General features: G+C 50.9%; 1 protein-coding gene across 2 annotated transcripts in view; it reads right to left on the bottom strand.

Annotated features, from left to right (window-relative positions):
• The window catches only part of PPP1R37 (protein phosphatase 1 regulatory subunit 37), a 69,659-nt gene that overhangs the window by 15,906 nt on the left and 32,545 nt on the right, over window positions 1-21,208 (bottom strand). For both annotated transcript variants that reach the window (XM_014569752.3, XM_075915431.2), the window contains exons 4-9: window positions 17,655-17,755; window positions 15,868-15,987; window positions 11,522-11,672; window positions 6,183-6,338; window positions 3,864-3,976; window positions 2,187-2,328 (exon numbers count right to left, since the gene is read on the bottom strand). In XM_014569752.3, the coding sequence (XP_014425238.3) occupies window positions 2,187-2,328; window positions 3,864-3,976; window positions 6,183-6,338; window positions 11,522-11,672; window positions 15,868-15,987; window positions 17,655-17,755 (783 nt within the window). The remainder of the gene's footprint in view (window positions 1-2,186; window positions 2,329-3,863; window positions 3,977-6,182; window positions 6,339-11,521; window positions 11,673-15,867; window positions 15,988-17,654; window positions 17,756-21,208) is intronic.

Genomic DNA, 21,208 nt, shown 5'->3' with positions numbered 1-21,208 from the left:
TCGCCAATGAAATGAATAGGCAGCAGGTTTCAAACAAAGTATTACTTCACAGTACAGAGTCAGCCTGTGAACACTCTGCCAGAGATGTTGCGAAGGCCAAAACTATTAGTTCAGAAAAGAATGTGGTAAATCCATGGAGGGTAGGTCCATCAATGACTATTAGCCGAGGCGATCAGGGAAGTAACCCCTCATGCTCCAGGTGTGTCTAACCCTCCAATTGCCTGAAGTGGACGCTGGATGACTGGGGACAGATCACTTGAAATAGCCCTGTTCTGGTCATTTCTCCTGAAACGTCTGGTGCTGGCCATTACCAAGACAAGATACTGGGCTAGACAGACACTGCATCCGACAGCATGACTGTTTGCAGATTGACCCAAAGCGCTGCGCTTATGAAGGAAAATGTCAGGCACACAGCGACAAAGTGGGGAGCAACCTGCTTGGTGGCAGTACAGTCCAGAAGGATTTGGGGGTGAAAACGGGCCATATGCTGAATGATCCAGCAATGGGATGCAGCAGTAAAAAAAGGCCAATATTCTAGGGCAGTGGTCTGCACGAGAGGCCCGCCATCTCAGCGGGCCACAAGACTGTCGTAACCAAGACGGTTTCCTGGGGTGGTTTTGCCAACTGCGTTTGCGAACCTAGCATTTGCGGGGGGCGCCAAAGGAACCCTAGCAGCGCTGTGATTGGCTGCACAGGCGTGTGGCTCTCTCAGTCAATATTGTATCCAATCAGCACACACCTCAATATGTGCCCTGGCTTTAGACAGGTGAATCCGGCAGCCCTGGGGCATGGGCAACAGTAAACAAAGCGCCTCGCGGAACCCTGATGACTCACAGGCTGCTGCCGGCTGTTCTAGGGCATAAACAGGCGTGTCAATGTAAGATACAGGAAATAACTGTTCTGCTCTACTTGGCACTGGCAAGGCCTCACCCCGCGCCCTGTGCCACACTTTAGCAAGCGGAGAGTCCAGGGGAGGAGGACAACAAAGATTTTTAAAACGTCACCTAGGAAGAAAGATTCAACACACCTGGCTTGTTTACTCTTCAAAAAAACAGGACAAGGACACTGGCCTGCAGAAAGGCAGATTTCAACCAACTTAGCCAGGTGAACAACGTAGCTGGAGTCAACAAGCCTTACGCCGAGCGTGGCACCATCTGCACAGCAGATCAATGGGAGCAAACACCTGTGGGCTTCCCTTACTCCTCGTGAGGCTTGGGAGCACTGGCGCCGACCGGCACGCGCTCAGCATTCAACGTAGCAGGTCCTTAACGGGACGCGCTACAGCACACACTAGAAGATCGATCTCTGGTGTGGCAAGGAGAGACGTGGCCTCAGAAATAATAGGCGAGGCCCCACAGAAAGAGCAATTGGAACAAAAAGGAGTCACGGGGGGGAAGGCAGATTCTAAGTGATGTAAGACTGGAGGCTCCACATCAAACTGATACAGAGGGAAGAGACGAGCCACAGGAGGGCCAGTGTGACCGCCCAAAGGATACATACAGGAGTGGGCAGAAACAACATAACACCAGGGAAGCAGACACACGAATAGCACGAGTGTGTATGGACAACACCAGGAGAGCCAAGGCAAGGAATGAGTTATACCCGGCAAGGAACATTAGAAACAAGAAGGGGCTCTGCAAATATGCCAAACAAACAAACAAACAAACAAACAAACAAACAAACAAACAAACAAACAAACAAACAAACAAACAAACAAACAAACAAACAAACAAACAAACAAACAAACAAACAAACAAACAAACAAACAAACAAACAAACAAACAAACAAACAAACAAACAAACAAACAAACAAACAAACAAACAAACAAACAAACAAACAAATCAGGGACGTTATGAGCATCACTGCTCAGTGGAAGATGCTCAGAAGGCAGAACCGCTCACTGCCTACTTGGCTTCAGTCATCTCCCCAAAAACCAACACGTGACTGGAGGACTAGAGAAGTGACCGTAGGGACGGTCTAGTTTACTTGGCCTTGCCTCAGCACAGGGAGCTGGATTAGAGGGCTGCTCTCGGCCCCTTCCAGCCCTACATGTCCGATATCACAAGAACAAAATCACTCCTGTCATTGTCATTCGCATTCTCGGTAGCGACCAAAGGGCTGGGGACTTCCAGGACCGAGAACTCCGCGCGTAAGGGTCCCTCGTGCTACGGCCAGTCTCTCTTACCCTCGCAAGTGAGTTTAGTAGAAGCCAAGCCTAACCGGAGCACAGAGCGGTTTCCAATGAGTCCGTTCTTCAAGTTACGAACGCCTTCGTTCCCGATGGGATTGTGACCAAGGTTCAGGGTCTCCAAACTCTGCGTATGAGGCTGTGGACGCAAGCAGAGACATGAGGTGAAAGAGGCACATTACCATAGAGCACCAGCACAAAAAAAACACCAACACCTAGCAACCACCGCTCCAAGACAGACCCTCTCACGCCCCTTCTGAGTTCAAAACAGGCATTTCTCAGGGTGGCCCTGAGTTCCTGCTGATTTCTAAGGCTGCGGTGTCTGTAAAACCAACACTTCTCTCCATGGCTTTTTATTTTCAATCCGTGCAGAGCCAAGGAGCCCTGGGTCACGGAGCTGGAGAAATGGACATTGGCTTGGTAGAGTGAGCACGTGTGTGCCTCAGTGACCAGGCCATTCCTTCAGCCAGTCACAGGCGGACTCTGCCCTCCTGACATCCGCCACATTAGTGCTAGAGCCCGCTCTTCCGGCATCCACTGTCCCGGCTTGTGCTGCCGTTGGAAGTCTGCAAGTAACTTAAGCCACGCCACAACTATCCGCCGAGGCTGGTAGCCTTCGGTCTCGCCTTCCCTGTGTCCAAGGAGGGCACGGGATCTTTACGGCGAGGTGAGGGTAGAAAGGAGAGTCAGCGTGGGTGGCAGAGGAGTGAGGGGAGGAGACAGAAAGAAGACTTCAAATGCAGGAGGGCAGGGAAAGAGAAAGCAAAAAGGTGGGGCTGAGAGGAGGAAGAGCCAGGCCTGCTGCTACTAAGAACATACTGACAGGGCTGGGGTGAACAACACAGGACAACAGATAAATGGCTCTTTCATCCTGCCTTTTATTGTAACAGTCCCGGTTTTCCATCCTGCAGCTATTCCTGATCCCTTGCAAATGCTGCCCCTCCAGTCTAGGTGTCCTTTTCCTCTGAAAGGCTGCACGCCCTGACCCCCACCAATATGCAACAGGAATTCTTTTGATTTCTATGCAACAGAAATGCCCTTTAATGCAGTCGCATGAGAACACTGCATCCACCCACTCCGCAAGCACTCAACTGCCAGGGGTTTACTGGGCTACTGCAGAACAATTCCACCCAGCTCTCGTATCGGAGAGATAAGAAAACGGGACAGTTGAGATCTTCCTCCCTTCTCCATAGGCTCACAGTTTGGGCCTCAAATTACTCTGAAGGTATGTCTACACTGCACACTTATTTTGGAATAAGCTATTCCAGAAGAAATACTCCAAAATAGCTTTTTTTGAAATACACTACAGGGAAGCCTCAAAATTAGCCCAAGGCAGGCTCCCCTAATGTGGACGTGCTACCTTGATTTAGAGCCCCAGGAAGCCCTGGGAAATCATTACTTTGAATGACCCTGGAGAGGTGCTATTTCGAAACAGCAGCAGTGGCACATCCACACGACCGCTATTCCGAAGGAGCTATTTTGGAAGAGGCGTTATTCCTCGTGGAATGAGGTTTACAGAGGTCAGATTAAGCTGCCCATTATTTCAAATTTACTTTGAAATAACAGAATGGGTGTGTAGATGCTCGTGTTGTGATTCCGAAATAACACTACTGTGTAGACGCACCCTACATGAGCCCCATTCAAAAGCCGCTTTTCCCCCTGAGAGCTACTCACCAGCGTCATCCCCATGTAAGCCATGCCAGTGTGAGTCAGCTGGTTATTCCACAAAACCAGAGTGACCAGCCCTTTGCGTTGCTCCTTTAGGCCCTCACAGATGTACGCCAAGCCTAAAAAACAGTATCAGAGAGGGGGTTTTTCAGCTGCTTGCAGCATTTCATAGGCCAGCGCTTCCAACAGTCGTGATGCCAGCACAGCCTGATGTGAACACACAGATACAGTCAGCTCTCACGGCATTTTTCTTATCTTATCCAGTCTTTTGTACAGGCTTTCATGTCGCCTTCAGTAAACGCCAAGCTGGATCCGAAAAACGTAACCAGCGATGGCATGAAGCCAGGTCTCATTCGGTATAAGCAGCAAGGCAGATGCAATGAACATTGCTCTCAATACAGAGCCATTAAAAGTTAAAATCTTTATCCTCATGAAAGAGAGAAAGAACTTAAAAACAGAGCCAGACAAAAGCCAATTTGGGTATGTCTACACTACCCCACTAGTTCGAACTAGCGGGGTAATGTAGGCATACCGCAATTGCAAATGAAGCCCGGGATTTGAATTTCCCGGGCTTCATTTGCATAAGAGGGGCGCCGCCGTTTTAAAATCCCGGCTGGTTCGAACCCCGTGCCGCGCGACTACACGCGGCACGAACTAGGTAGTTCGAACCAGCGGGGATTTAAAAATGGCGGCGCCCTGCTTATGCAAATGAAGCCTGGGAAATTCAAATCCCGGGCTTCATTTGCAACTGCGGTATGCCTACATTACCCCGCTAGTTTGAACTAGCGGGGGAGTGTAGACATACCCTTTCTGATTAAAATCAGACCATGTAAATACATACATAATCAAGTAGGCTGGGATACTAGGACAGAGCAGAATCGAAGTACGATAGAGAACGTTTCTGCTACAGCTTTATAAAACATACTCTCAATTTCTTCGTTAACCGTCATACCTATGGTAGGACCCAAATTCTTGTATCGGAACGGAGTACATGTTGAAATGGTGGCGTATCCTTCACCAACCAGCAAGAGCTGGATTACGCCCCACACACACTCCCAATTCCTCTACTCCCAGGGTGGTGGGGACACAAGGGGAAACCATAGGCACCCTAAAGTCAGCCCCATCTTAGAGAATCCTTGGGGGAGAAGGGGTAGCACTGAGGGCCCCCTGCCCCAACCCCAACCCCACACACATCAGGAGGCAAAAGCTCCAGACCCTGCCTGGCCCCACTCATTAGGGCCCTCCCACGACTGGTGACACAGTGAGGAAGTGTTTGGAGGCAGAAATGAGGACTGGGCCAAGGAGGGGTTGGAGAAAGGTTGGCAGGGTGATGCCTTATGGGAGCAAGTAACTGAGTGGGCTGTGCAAATGGGGGGGGGGGGGGCTTTGTTTGGGGGAAAATAGATTGGTGTGGTGGGGAGGAGCCTGTGGCGAGGGGGGGTTTTGGGGTTTATTGGGGGAAGGGTGCTGTCACTCATGGGTATGTATTTTCACACCCTCGAGCAGTATACGAGAGATGCGCTTTGCCGACATAAGGGGTAGCATAGACATGGCCTTACTCTGCTATAATCCTTTACAAATGCTTACGCCACTTTAAAAAAAAGTTTTCATTTCAACTCCCAACTTGAGATCAGATTTGGAAATTGTTTAGTCACTCCCTCTTTGATGAGGTGGGGGGGGGGGGGGCTGCCTGCTGCTTCACTGGGCAGAGCTCCTCAGAAAAGCGCAAGAAGCGTGCCAACAAGCCAGCCTCAACTACCTTTCCAACAAGGCATTCCAGCCTCAAAATCACCTCGAGCTAGCTCCTGGCCTGGTGGAAAGAGGAGATGGCCCGTACAGAGACAGAACGGGGAGGATTTTTCCTTCCAGCCTGCCAGTACGGCTCAGTTCCTGAATGGGGCTTTTGTGGTATTACCAAGAAGTTGCGGTTCAGAGATGAGAGCAGCATCAGCTGTCTCAGCAGGAAGTAGAGGGCAGGGGACTCGAACTTGCAATACTCCACCTCAAGTTCAAGAGTTCAAATTAACATCTTCATTGCTTAAAGCCTGAGAATACACTAGCCATCCGCTGTCTTTATAAGACCGTACTTTTGTCCTCTGTCCCCTCCCCGGCCACTCTGTTTCGCTTGTCTTGCTTTTAAAGTCAGCATGAGAAGGGAGCGAAAGCTTATCTTCCTTATAAAGGGCAAGTTTTCCAGCCTGGGTTGGAGCGTGCCACGGGATCCAATATGATTTTATGCTTTCAGCGGAGAACATTTAAAATGTCGGGGTCTCAGGCCGTTTCTCTCAGAGCAGCAAAGCGGGACGACAAAGGAGGCTTCCCCACCTGAATCTAGGATGTGGTTGTTCCTCAAGTCCAATATGTGGATGTAACAGTTAAACTTCAGCAAGTTGCCAAGCTGAGCGGAGTCCTGCAGCCCGTTCAATTTGTTATCAGCTAGATACAGTTCTCGCAGGGTCATGTTCATTTTCAGAGCCGTTGCTAAAAAGCAAAGGAGCAGAAAATTACACTTCAGCCAAAGTAACAGCTACCGAGCAAAAGACCACAGAGACCAGGGCGCCTGTCGGGAGGCCCACAAGACACCCTGGAACAGCATGTAACCCAAGGAGAGGTCACGTCAGGGTTAATTCATCATTCCTTTAGGGCTGTCTGTACGTTTAGCCTGCTACTAACTGCTCACGCATGTCTCCTGTACGGCACGCAAAGCCACCTGTCATAGGCTTATTCCAGCCGCAGGTGAACATGTGCCACCAACCTCTTCTATTCGGCAATTCTTACTCACAGATGACACCCGCCAGCTGTAGACAAAGTCTCAATATCAGCACAAATGAACAAGGCAAAAAAAAAAAAAAAAAAAAAGTCACCAGCAGGACAGGAGCGTGGTTGTGGAAATGCTTTATCTCCAGGGTAGGAAGAGGCCACTGACCCACAGAAAAAAATAAGTTGGGGGCTGCGCACAAGTGCGAAGTGAAAACCAAACCCTTACTGATGTTTTCTCCCGTCAGGAGCCACACTTAATTCCATCCTTCCCTTGCACCCCAGAACCTCGGGGGCCCAGGCTAGTAGATTTTGTGGGCTTTAGTCCCGCAGTGGGGTAGGGGGAGTGGGGCTGGAGCACCAGCACTGGCTCCTCAATGCTGAGGGTGCACCCTGAGCCTCAGGGGCCGGATCCAAGCAAGCTGGGGGCTGCAGCCAGCCCCCTGGCCTGAGGTTCCCCACCCTCTGGAGCTTGGCACTACCGTGCCTCAGCAGAAGCTGCCGGGGACAGAGGCCCAGCAGCTCCAGGGATGCATATTGGGGGGAGCATCCGCTACCATGTCCTTTGGAGAGAGCAACCCTAGCAGCACACGAGTCCTGAGCAGTCCTCGCTCTACTCAGCTCCAAGGGCTCCTACCGCACGAGAGGCACAGCGAGGCAGCCCCTCGCGTGCGCCCACAACCACCGTCGGCAACCACCTCGCTCTTAATCAGCAACGGCGCTTCCGCCAGCGGCAGCAAAGCAGATCAGGAGATAAAACTTCAATCGTTCCATCACGTTCTGCCTTTCGCACCAAGATCACGACAACCTTGTAAAACACAAGTCCTGGAGTAACCACCTCAGCAGAGGAACCTGCAGCACTTGTGAAAGTCTCTCAAGACTCCCCGACAGATGGAAGAACATGGTTCAAGTGTAGCACATAGCAGAGAAGTTACACCAATGGCCTATTGCCGGCCAAGCCATCTGTCGGCAACATGCCTGCACCTGAGGTCTGATGTGACCACAGATGCCTACCAGGGATTCACTAGCAAAGAGCTGCCGGCGCTGCCTTATCCCCTTCCAGAGCACTGACGGGAGCTGAACTGAAAACTTCTGAGACCCAGGCAATGGCTCCCGCAGCGCTCCCGACTAACCTTAACTCTGCCCTCCTTCCTGTGTTCTTCCCAGGGAGAGCTCAGCGCTGTACCCGCCAAAGACATGGGGCCAGCAGAAAGGGGGGGAGGGGAGTTCAGGTTGCTGCGTACTCTTTCCAAGTGTTTCACTGAGTTTCCCTGGTTTCCAAAACACTCACAGAATGCCCACGGGTCAGAGCCCAGCTCCCTCACCACATGGGCCTGGTCTTCCTTGCTATAGTTACTCCAGCTATGGAAGGCACCAGCTACTTATTAATCCCTTTCCTGCATCACCTGCCCAGCTCCTCCTGCCCAGGAAGGGGTCAGCAATAGTGGGGGGAGGCGGCCCGTAGCTTGAGGAGCTGAGAAGAGGCTTCGGGGACTAACACAGACAAACGGGCACGGCTGCGAGAGGCTGCAGCACCCCCCCACATCCCTCCCCCACTCCACTGCTTTGACCTCCTCTTTCCCCAGAGAGCAGCATCACAGGGAAGGGTAAGGCAGGAGCGAGAATTCAGGGGTCCCATTCCTCTACTGCTCCCTAAGGAAGGGAAGGAGAACCTCCATGCCCCTCCCTGAGGAAGGATTTTGGGCAGATCAGAGTAGTTGGAAAGGAGCAGGCACACAGCCTCAATTCTTGGCCCCACCCTCAATTCTGCCCCATGGCATCAGATCTAAACCCCCACGCAACGATCCCTTATTCACCCGGAAAACCCAGCTCTCCTCCCCTCCGCAGTACCTCCTAGGAAAAGGAGGCTCCTGCAGAGAAGGTCCCATGCCACATGTGGCAGGACTTTCCCATATCGAGAACCCCTCCCACCAAGGGCGGGGCTTCGTTAGCCCCAGCCTATAAAGGCCCAGGCTGGCATGAGCCAGTGTGCACAAGCCTAGACCCCACCATGAGGTGGGAGGACAGAAGCTCTGTCCCTGAAGACATCCCCTTGAACTGGGCGGAGGGGAATCAGGGGCCCTCTCTGGTGACCTCCCCCTGTGAAAAGCAAGATGGGGATGAGCCGGTGGGGTGCGCCCATAAGCCAAAGGAAGCATGAGGATGCGCCTCAAGGACCCAGCCAGCCCAGAACTCCAGGGTGAGTCGCATGGGGGGGCTGGAAGGGCAGGGGAGAGAACAGGGACACACAAGGAGGGGGCAGGGGGGAAGCACTGAGGCTGGAGTGTTGGGACGGGAGGGCTGCCCCTGCCTTCCCGCCTGACTCTGCTGCCATGGGGTGCAAGAGCGTCCGTTGACAAGGCCCCCCCCCGACTCTCAGCCCTAAACCACAAGACTGCAAGTCAGAGCTCCCCCATGAAATCTAGCTCTGCGGCTGGACTAGCTTCACAGCTGCAGACCCAGCAACAAAGACTGGTGCTCCATCGTGTGAGCGGCCAGCCAAACAGCATGGAACGGACTGCTGGGGGATGCCAGTGCCCTCCAGCGGCTGAACAGTGCCTTGGAGCCAGGCGGCATCAGCTTGCATCAAGTTCTCAAGTGGGGGCACCAAGCAAAGCGCCTACAGAACTGGGGGACGGCGCCACAGCTCCCCAGGGCACAGGATCGTCCTGGAGCGAGGCAACAACCGTCCGATCTCATTGTTGTCAGTCCCCAGACAGGGCCTGGTGAGTGTTCTTCTTGGGGGGAGGCAGCGCCTCCTTCAGAGGCCGGACAGTCAACAGCGGACCCTGTTCTGAGCCTCTGGCTTCAAGAGCAGGACAGAATTTCACCCCTGGCTTCACAGGGCGGGTATTCGCGCCAGCGTTCGAACGGGTCACCAGGTCAGCACTTTGGCTTGCTGTGGAAGAAGTCGGAGCTCTGCATGTTCTGTGGCTGTACCGCAAGAGCGCGCAGCGGTTCACGGCTTGCGTCACGTTGCTACACAACATCAGGTGTGCGGCAGCGATCCACTCAGCATCCCAGCACTAGTGTGTCGAGCTGCTGTCTGGATCTCAGCGCTTGCCACTGCACGTGGCACAATCAAGGAGGAGGACAAAGCGCTTGCTGAGCAAGGCGGCTCTAACAACCCTCCCTTGTTTGGTGAGGAGGCAGGGAGTTTCAGCCCTGCCCACAGACATCTCCGAGACACCCTCCACACTGTGCTGCTGAATGTCTCGTGGCAGAAAACCCAGAACTGGGCCACCAGAAGCCTCCAGTGCAGTGAGCACTGGAGTGAATGCTGAGGAGTTTCGCGGTAGGGGCAAGCAGAGTTCAAACAGCCGCAGCAAACTCCTCATTCTTCAATGGCTGGAACTTGCTGCCTCCCACACCAAGTGCAGGTGCAAGAATGCGTGTGCGTTGACACAAAGTTCAGGGTCGAGCAAACCTGCGTGTGTTGCTACAGGCGCGGAAACCCGGATCCTCCTGCAGGCAGATTTGGAGCAGCGGGAGGCATTCCATAGATCGGGGTAGGCAATCATTTTAGATGCGGGGCCACCACTCATTTTTGAAGTGACCCTGGGCTGCCCCAGAAGGGGCGGGGCCTCTGGTGGAAGGGGTGGGGCTGGGACACTTCCAAGCTCCCCTCCCACAGACCCTGACTGGCCTAGGGGTGGGGGAGCACTGCAGTCTTTGCCCCCTTCCTCCCCCTCCTAGAGAGAGCTGTCAGCTGTTCAGAACAGCTGGCAGTTCCCTCTAGGCACCCGTCCCAATGCATGGCAGGAGACAACTTCTCAAGCTGCCCCACCCCCAGGACAATCCGGACCTGGGGGCGGGAGCACGTGAAGTCTCTCGCTCCCTGCCTCCACCCTGCAAGGGGTGCACAGTGCTTGCAGGGTGGAGGCAGGGAGCAAGAGACTTTGCACGCTCCTCCCACCCCCAGGCCCCGTTTGGTCTGGGGGCGGGGGAGGGTGGCAGGGTGTCCTCGGGCCGGATCCACCCGCTTGGCAGTCTGGATCCGGCCTGCAAGACCCCTTTGCCCACCCCTGCCATAGATGCTGTCAATGCCCAACCCTGAGCCTCTCCTCAGAGACCTAACCTCCCTTCAATCCGCACCACATGTTTTTTAGCCATTTCACCACGATGGACACACACACAAACACGCTGAGCTCAAGTCCTCCAGCAACACGCCAAACGGATGCTTATTACGATGCCACCTGGCACCCCCTACAGGGCCCACTGCAAAGATTCATAAAATCAGGTGTGGGAACTTCACTACCAAATGCCCGTGTGCGCCACTGGGTGGCACAACCGACCTCAGCAGGCTGGCTGCTGGCTGAGGACAGCTACTGCTCACCTAGTGAAAATCCTTGCTGCTGTAGGAGACAAAAAGGCAGATTTCTGTCTCGGCACTAGGATGCTCCTGACACCCGTGTCTCATCCACGCACTGAGGCCATACACTTCTGCCTGTCGAATTGCCACGGAGCGGAAATCACATCTGAGCACACTACCACAGAGGTCTTGTACAGCTTAAATATTCTGCATGCGGCTAAGTAACATCACAGTCTGTGCCCAACAGACACGGAAGGGATTTCATCTCACTGCTATGGGAGGTAAGTAGTGACCGAGGGAAAGTTGGGGCCACTCTTCCCTTTAGACCCTTGGGTGGGAGGGGTGACCACAGAGCCAGTGGACCCGGCTGACAAAGAACGGATTCTCGAATGCCTGGGGCACACGTACACCAACCGTGGAACACGTCGGCACAAACACTCAGAGTAGAATAGTTCGTCCTCTGTTTTCAAGGCATTACAAACGGACAAGTGACCCAAGGAAATAAAAGGGTTTGGAAGCACAGCAGAGACAGCCCCTTGGGACGATTCCAGGAAACAGACCCTGCCCCGGGAACAAATCTCCCCAGGTTATTCACCTAGCAGCATGAGCGGGCGTCCAGAGAGGCCAGCGTTCTCCAAGTGTAACACGGCCAGTGTGCTGCTGATGCGTAGGGCCCGAGCAACGAAGGGCGCCGAGTGATCCAGCAGCGGCGTGTTCCGCGCTTCCAGGTACTGCAGACAGTTCGTCTGGAAAAGGAAGGCAGAGGTGGGTGAGAGGGCAAACAAGCAAACCAAAACCCGGAGCCACGGCACATGCCCCATGCATGGGTACGGTCTCCTCAAGCCAGCTGAGCACTGACTCTGCCTCTGCTTTGCCTGATCTGCCCTTCCCTCAGTCTCTCGCAGAGTCCCTTGCAAACATTCACCTCCTTAGGAAAAACAGTTAGGAAACAGATCATGGGTGTGAAGGCAAGAAAAAGCGAAGGCACAGAGGAGCAATATCTTATTCAAGGTCATATCACTAACCTGGGACAGAGAGGGGGGTAGCAAACCACCCTCCCTGCCTTAACACCTGTGTCTTAACCCTAAGGGGCTGTAATGGGGTGGTGGACCAAGCCCAGAAAGGCCACAGAGAAGTCCTCCAAGAGGCTAGAGTGGGGACAGATGAAACCAGCCAATCAAGGGGCCAGGGAGGCCTACAAAGGGGGCTGCAAAGCTCCACAGCAGCTCAGTGTTCAACCATTCAACCAGCTGTAGAGAACACACACTGTTCAAAACATACAGGAAACCTCCGCGTTACGACGGCCTGCGTTGCGACCCCCTGCACTTACAACCATTTTTGTAAGTGCGGAAAGGGCCGAAAACCCCCGACTTACGTCCTCAGCCCACATTTATGACAACACACAGTGCCTATCGTAAATGCGGGTTCGACTTGCAAGTTGGGGGCCGCCTGTTCAGCATTCCAGAATTCAGCCTGCCAAGAACAGGTACAAAAGATAGGAATGACAAGTGTCTTCTCTACTGAGGAATACCTAGTGCCTTGGACAACAGCGGATTGCCAACAAATGCCACGTTATGCAATTCAGCCGATTGGAGGCAGGGCCGTTTCACTGCTTGAGAGGAAATGCCTTGGACACAGACAGGAAGTGATGGAGTTTGCTGGAGTGAAGAGGTCAGAATGGTTCTCCAGATTTTCCAAGTCAGTCAGATAACGGATTTCAGACAACTCTGCTCCTTTTGCTAAATCCCCATATAACTACTAAGATGCAACTTCTAGAGTTTCTCCTTTTAGGCTAAGTTTGTATTGGAGCGGCCACCTGCTCTTCTTCCAGCAGCTAGCTGGCCGGGGAAAGCGTCTGTAAGATCTCAATGGTTTGGGACCCAGTTACTCAAGAAACGTTTTCCATCCACCCATGTTCCATCACAGCAGCTGACACTAACATGGACTCCTAGGATAAAAAGAATAATCTAGTGCTGGTAGCAGGACATTTTCAGCTAATGGCTCATGAAATCAGTGCCCTCAAGGGCCTTCTGCACACATTCTAAGCTGCCAGTTAGGCAAGTTTTGAGGAGAGGCACACACAGTAATGAGCCATGTGCAATCCTGATTTTAATCGCCTGTCTTAAAATACTGAGCAACCAGATCATCATGGGAAGAGCTTGCACAGAAAGGCCTTTATAAATAAGTAGACAGGAAATTCTCAGGCAAGGAACAAAATGATGCCCATCTTGGAACATTCATCTCCTGCCGTCATACCGCATCCCGGCCGGGTGGGGGCAAAGAACGAACCTTTCCAGGTTGGGATGGGTTGGGTAGATTTGCCTAGAACATCTCAAGTGGGAAACGTCAGAGTATCCTGAGGAGATGCTGCCGTACCTACTGCCAATAGCTGAGCCTGAACTGAGCCAGCGTCCTTGCGTGCCAGCTCCCCCTTCCTCTAACAATGCAGAGTCGCAGCGGGGTTGATGCTGTGACCAGTGGCCCCTGTAAGCTGTGTGTTTGGGCTGCCACTCAGGAGAAATTTAGGTGCCGTCCAGCTGATTAGCAGAGCGCCCACAGCTGGCAGCATGTGTTTCTATTGGTGGTGCACATGTCTTGGTGCACATGCATGTTAATCCGCACATGTAAGAAAAACATGAGCGGGAACACTGGCTGTGACCTAGAGCGAGCCAGGACCGAGTGCTTTCAACTGCTTTCCCTTAACGATTAATTGTGTATCGACTATATGATTAAGAAAATTAGCCACTTAACACCGCTATCGAAAAGTTCTGCTGCTTAGGTGCTGACGTGACCACCAGCCTCCGTAGATGAAGAGCTAAGCGTTTGCATTGGAGTCTGTCGCCATCTTTGCCAGACTCACCAACAGAGCATGGAACACTTCAAAGCTCACAGTCACGATCATGTAACTAATTCTACTCGCTGGTCTGTGCACATCATGACAATCTAATTACATGATCATATTTTTTCCCCTCAAAATCCTTGCCTCACTCAGGGAACAGGTTGGATGCAGGCGGGGGCAGAAGTAAAGCTGCCTGGCAACTCTAAGAATAGTATTTCTTAACTTGAAAGCCTGATTTTGCAACCTAATTAACTTTTTTTTTTTAAGTCAGAAATACAAGCTTTAGAAGGTGTGAAAGGGCAGAACAATGAGAGATTACCACGGCACTTTTCATCGATGCCACGTCAGTTATTTTGTCTCACTAAAGCGTACAGCGTGTAACTGGGGAAATATTGAAAAAAATATCCGCTATAAAAATAGATACATCTGTAAAATCATGAGACTTCCACTGAATAACTGAGGGACCAAAAAAAAGCCATAAATAGGCTACTGCTTTCTGCTAAGATTTGGCTTTTCAGCATCCTGGTGTCTACTGCAGGCACCAAAAATGCAGATACCAAAACAAAAAGAAACTGGATTATTATATCATGAGAGAATGTGCTGTGCTTACAACAAGGAGACTGAAAACCACTGCAAAGCTGTTTCCCTCCCTTACTCTGTAAACACGTCTACTTCCCCATAATACACTATTTTAAAGGGAGACAACTTAAACAGTACAAATAACTAATGTTTGTATGGTGTTTTGAAACTGCAAAGTTCTCAGTGCTATGTATTAAGTAATATCAGGGTGGAATGTGATTTCTTATGCAACGAAGTAGAAAGAGCAATGAGCATTTTTGCAAGGCTTGTTTACACCCAATTAACTGAAGACTGCTATAATGGAGAAGATGCATGTTAGTTCTGTGAACCTGAATACTTACACTATTGAGCATGGTAGGTCCCTTCTATGGTCTAATCTCTGCTATCCATCCAAGCAAGGTTGGTGCAGGAGAGGTTTCATGAATCACACTAGATCATCATCTCTGATTTCCAAAAAGTAAGGGTAGCCGCATTGCAAGCCCCCCTACAATAATCTTTGCCACTCCCCACCACTCTCTCTCAGGCCAGGACCCCTACATTTACAGCACCCTGAAATTTCAGATTTCAGTGAAATCAAGACATTTATAATTTTTAAAATCCTATGACAGCAAAATTAATCAAACTAGACCGTGATTTTGATAGGGCTCTAGCAACGAACACACAGGCACTAAAGCAACTCCAGGTACGCACAGCAGATCAGCCTCCCTATTAAACATAGATTTAAAGGAAGAACTTCACTCTGGCTTAACATTGATGGAGACTCAAGGACTTGGCAGCCTAACATAGGTACTCCGGTAAAGCTGGCGACAGAACCTACATATCCTAATCACCAGGGCTCAACAATTTAGGTAATCTACTCACCACGGGCAAGTAGATTATAGCCCGGCACGGTGCCGCAGCACGATCAGCACATGCGCAGCGTGGTCTGCGCATGCACAGCGTGCTGAACCACGCGGCTGGTGAGTGGGGCTCGCCACAGCTTGGCGAGCCCTGCTAATCACAGTCCAGATCCACAAACACAGGACAGTCCTTCCTCCTTCCCAGCAGCCCAGCAAAGCTACTAGCTGAAGTTTCCCACTAGCTGGAAAAGCTGCCTGTGACTTCTTCTATGCACACCCCTCCTTTCCCATCACACACAGTAGTCAGATGAAGAGCATCTCCTCACTGAGCACCAGATCAATGGGCAGCGATCGATCCAGCGGAAAGGGGGGGGAGGAAGAGTTGATTCATCGCATCTAGAATAGACATGATAAATCGACCTCTGAGCACTCTCCCATTGACTCTGGCACTCCACCAGAATGAGACGAGAAAGGAGAGTAGACAGGAAAACGTCAGCTGTTGACTTACCACGTTAAGTAGATCTATGTATATCAACTTCAACTATGACCGCCCACGGTAGTGTAGACTAGGCCTGACAGAGCTCCAATCTAACCCTGCACTAACTTGAGATCATTTGAGTATTACTGGGTATTTACAAGCAGAGAATTAAAAACAGATCAAAATATTTAGGAACTAACACAAACCTTTCTCATCATGTGTGCAGCTGCCTGCCAGCCTCGGGTACCGATGTGTTTATTGGATGAGATGTTGAGGTGCGTGGCTGACTCATAATACTCAATCATGTCAAATAATGCTGAGGCACCCTGGGAAACCGAGAGAAAGGAAAAGACAAACTGTAAAGTTGACATAACATTGTGGAGCATTCGGCAACGGCTCTGAGAAACAGACATCCGCCTCTCCTGTCCTGTAAGTGACCAGTACGGAAACAATGGAGGTTTTTTGCCTTCCTCTGTAGCATGGGGCACAGATCACAGCTGGAGGATTCTCTGCATCTTGGGGTCTTCAAGCTATTTGAAGGCTTCAATATCTGAGATCTAGGTGAGAGGATTATTCCAGGAGTGGGTGGGTGAGATTCTGTGGCCTGCATTCTGCAGGGGGTCAGACTAGATGATCATAATGGTCCCTTCTGACCTTAAAGTCTATGAGTCTAAAGTCTCATCCATGAAGCTAGTAGCTTGCTAATAAATAGAGGGGACCTGGAGAGCGGAGGGGAAAAGACGGTTACTAACCTTCCGTAACTCCCGTTCTTTGAGATGGGTTGCTAATGTCCATCCCACTTGCACTTCCAGGGTGCAATTACTAAGTTCAAAGAGTCAATTCCATGGGCGTCTAGGGCTGAGGGGCCATAAAAGCATCGCTGCAAGCACCATGAGCTGTGGTGAGTGCTCCTGCAGGAACCACAGCCTTGGCTGTAGTCATGAGGAGGTGCTCATGGCTCCAGGCCTCCCATGTGAAGTGCAGCTGATTACTCGGGGCCTTCCTTTCAAAGGCAAGCCTCTCTTTTCTGAGCAGATGGACACTAAGTCATAGAGCATGAAGGACTCGAGGGCTCCTCAAATTAAACACACCAGCCCCACTGAGAAAGCACTTGAAGCCCCAACCATTGCCCTGTTCCTACCAGTCTCAGTCGAGGCAGGGTTACAATAGGAGACGGGCTCTAAGCAAGCCTTTTGAGAGCGCACCTGAGGACAGCGTCTGCATCCACTCCCCACATTTTATGAGCCAGCTATCGCACTACTATTTGAGCAGTCACCTCAGACCGCCAGGGGCTACTCTCAATAAAATTGGGATAAACCCTCATATTCCGTTCTTCCTCTCCTTGCTATCCTCACCTCTGTCCCTCTCCAGAGACTCCTCTCATGAGGATGACATCTCGTGTCTTGCTCACAACTCTCCTGTTCATGCAGCCCAGAATCACGTTTGCTTTTTTTGCAACAGTGTCACACTTTTGATGCATATTTAGCTTGTGGTCCACTATGACCCCCAAATCCCTTAGCCAGTGGCATTGCTAAGACACCATAAAGAATGCACTGTGCAGAGGAAGTTGAGAACATAAAACCTGAACTGAGGTCCCAACAGGTGAAAAAGCCATCCAGTTAACATTGCATAGAACCTTAGAAAGGTTGCTGTCTACACCAACGGATTTTTAAACCTGTTTGTTTAAAAGACTTCTGGGTCTCTTTGAATTATGGCCATTTGGCACTGGGATATCAAGGGTTCATTCATTTTTGAAATAGCAAAAATGCAAACAAAGACCTAAAGCAAAAAACGCACTCATGAATAGAGAGGGGACCAGCCAGTGTAGGTCAGAAACGGAGCATGTCTTACTAATTGCTGGCTAACCTGAGTGCATGAAGAGAAAGTTCAGGAGAGAAGGCAAAACCATACAAGGCAGAGAAAATAAGCACTTTTGTTAATCTCGAGAAAAAAAGTCATGTTAAAAATCACATAACATGAAAATGAAACTTACATCTTCATCCAGGTTTGTTTGCTCCAAATCTACTATTTTAAATTGGACCCTTTTGAAAATCTCTTCCAGTGCCTCACAGGCCTTGTAGTCCAGTTTTTCTCCTGGGGGGGTGGGGAAAAAAAAGTGAATTCAGAAGACCCAGTGTTAAGTATTTTCGTGGCACATAAATATGCGCAGCATAAGAGAAATACATTTCTGTGAGTTCTAGAAACTTAAGTACAGGCGAGGGAAGGAGGCTAAACTAAAAAAATACAGCCAAGATTTTCAAAACTCAGAGCCTAAAGCCAGCCCCCCAAATCCATATTTACACTTAAAAATAAATGGCCTGATTTTCAAAACTGTGATCACCCAACTGCTTGTGCCAGTAGTGTTTCCAGTGGGATGCCACAGGGATTGGGTCTTGGCTCTATGAGGCTTAAGATTTTTATCTATGACCTGTAAGAAAAACAAAAATAAACTTCTTAAAGTTTGCTGCTGACACAAAGATTTATGGAGTAGTAAATAATTAAGATAGCAGGTCACCAACACAGATTAATCTTGATTGCTTGGTAAAATGGGCACAAGCAAGCGATCTGTGTTTTAATGGCCAAAGGTAATGTTATAGAACTTTATCCAGTAGGGATGTGAACGACTAGTCGACTATCCGATAAGCAAATGCTTATTGGATAGATGACACACCAAAATGATTAGGGGGCTGGAGCATATGACTTATGAGGAGAGGCTGAGGGATTTGGGTTTGTTTAGTCTGCAGAAGCGAAGAGTGAGGGGGGATTTGAGAGCAGCCTTCAACTTCCTGAAGGGAGGTTCCAAAGAGACTGGAGGGAGGCTGGTCACAGTGGTGACGGATGCAGAACAAGGAGCAATGGGCTCAAGTTGTGGTGGGAGAGATCCAGGTTGGATATTAGGGAAAACTATTTCCCTAGGAGGGTGATGAAGCACTGGGATGGGTTCCCTAGGGAAGTGGTGGAGTCTCCGTCCCTAGAGGTGTTTAAGTCTCGGCTCGACAAAGCCCTGGCCGGGTTGATTTAGTTGGGATTGGTCCTGCCTAGAGCAGGGGGCTGGACTTGATGACCTTCTGAGGTCTCTTCCAGCTCTATGGTTCTATGAGTCTAGGTCACTTTCCCCCCCTCCCCGAGCCCCGCCACCTCTATCAAAAAGAGGCAGCAAGGGGGACGGAGAAGGGGGTGAGTAGCAGGGCTGTGTGAAGCCCGGGGTCTGCCACTTTGAAACACCACGTACAGCCAGGGATCAATCCCCAGCTGGTCCCTTTGAAATGCCACGGGGAGCACGGGCCAGTGGGGGACTGCTTGAGTCTCCCACTAGCCCCCTGCTCCCTGCAGTGCTTTCGCCTTAGCCCTATTCAATTAGCCAGTTCATCTAAATGTAACATCCCTAATATCCAGGGACAAGGAATGCAGCCCGTTTTAACAGGATGAATCCATCTACGACGTCCCTACGCTTTTTCAGAGTCACCGCTTCCCAGGATCATCCGCTCCCAGTGCGATGCTGAGGCCAAAAGGGCTTAACGGGCTCCTGGGATTCAGACACAGGGTAATACTGAGCAGGAGTGGAGAGAGAACATAGGATCTCGGTTGGGCGCCTAAGAGACCACTTCTGCAATAACGTGCCCACAGTTCCAGCAGACTCTCAGTAACAGGACTACTCAATATGGGGCCCACGGCCCATTTGTCTGCGGCCCACGGGGCGGTTTGGGTTTACGCGGGGCTCAACACATGCCCACGGGTGGGATCGGTTGAACATGGCCTTCACTGGGAACATGCTCCACGATGGCGAGGAGTCTCCCAGGCGGGGTGAGCAGCGAAAGACGCAAGCGGACGGGCTGGCTGGAACAGACGGGTGCTGGCGTTTCTACCCACCCCAGGGAGGAGATGCCAGGGGTGCAGGAACATTGTGAGAAGTGCTTTGTATTCATGCCAGTCAGTGTGAAAGAAACTATTTGCATGTCTATACAACCACACTTAAGCTGTGGCCCTGGGCATGTGTTGTGAGTTTCATTGTGGCCCCCAGGGCTTCCAAAGTTAAGTAGCCCTGCTCTCAACTGGAGAGGGTTCAAAGAACAGACACAAGAATGATTCACGGACCGGAAAACCTATTTAGCTTAAAGAGAAGGTGAGGGTGTGACTTGATTACGATCTACAAGTACCTGAAAAGTGAACAACTATTTGATAATGGACTGTTCAGTCTAGCAAAGGAAGGTAGAAGAAGATGCAATGGCTGGAAATTCAGACTAGAGATAAGGCACAAGTTTGGTTGTTTTTTTTAAAAGGGTGAAAGTAATTCAATGGTTGAACCACTTAGCAGGGATCGTGATGGACTTCCCATTACTGGCAATTTTCAAATCAAGATTGGAGTTTTTCTAAAAGATACACTCTAGCAATTCTTTTGGTGACATTCTATGGCCTGTTAAAGGAGGCTAGATGTCATTAAGAAAAATGTTAACTGGAGAAGGGGTTGCAGGAAGTACCTCAAATAGAGAGGGTGGGACGGTGGAATGTGGGGGGAACAAAGGAATGCAAGAAGCCCTCAGGGGCATGCAATTAGTTGGCCTAAAGTAGCAATAAAGTGCAACTCTGAGTAATACCACACGTAGAACAGTGATCACCAACCAGTACATCGGGATCTACTGGTAGATCTTGGAACCTCTGACAGTCTCCTGGCCAAACCTCTCAGGATCACCTATCAAGTGCCAGCACTTCATCTGCTTCTTGCAGCACTGCTGTGCTGCTCCTGCCCTCTGCCTTGGAAGTGCCCCTCACACCTGGGAGCCTTCTGCTTGCTGGGCAGGGCACAGGAAGACGACGATGGGGTGCTGATGGCAGGATGCCCCTCCCTTGACCCTGTACCCCAACGCCACAGAGCAGAGGGGGGCAGGGATGGAGAGAGTTTGCTGGATGCTTTGGGAGCGGTGCAGGGCCAGGGTAGGAGTGAGCCTGCCTTAGCCACCTGCACCACCACCCAGAAGCCACCTGTGGTAAGCAGTGCCCAGCTGGAGCTCGCATGCCAAACCCAGGCCCCAGTCCTGAACCCTAAGCCCCTGCCCCCAACCTGATGAAAGCGAGTGAGATGAGGGAGGGAGGATGGAGTGAGCAGGGGTGGGACCTCAGAGAAGGGGCAGGAAGGAGGTGGGGCAAGCATGTTTGGGTTTGAGGTAGATCCTGGATGGCACTTACATTCAAAAAGTGATCTTGTGCTTAAAAAGGTTGGAGACCCCTGTTGTAGAAAGTCCCTTTAGAAGGAGCCTGTGCTCACTCAGAAAGAACTGCTCAACATGCTTATTTAACCAGATTTTTTCTTAAGGGCAGGTCTACATTACGGGCAAAATGATCTACACACAATTTGATTTAGTAGAGTAACTCAAGTCAACGTAGCATAGATCTACTTACTCCAGGGTCCACGCCATGCTGAATCAATGGGAGAAACTCTCCCATTCCCCCCTTACTCATCTCGTATCAGTGGAGTACCAGAATACATATCCAAGTGATCAACGGTCAACTGGATCCTTCCAATAGTGGAGGCAAGCCCTATGTGAGGAC

The sequence above is a fragment of the Pelodiscus sinensis genome, chromosome 18 (assembly GCF_052426305.1).
Source record: "Pelodiscus sinensis isolate ZL-2025 chromosome 18, ASM5242630v1, whole genome shotgun sequence".
NCBI classification, from domain to species: domain Eukaryota; kingdom Metazoa; phylum Chordata; order Testudines; family Trionychidae; genus Pelodiscus; species Pelodiscus sinensis.
This window is presented reverse-complemented; position numbering and strand designations above follow the sequence as displayed.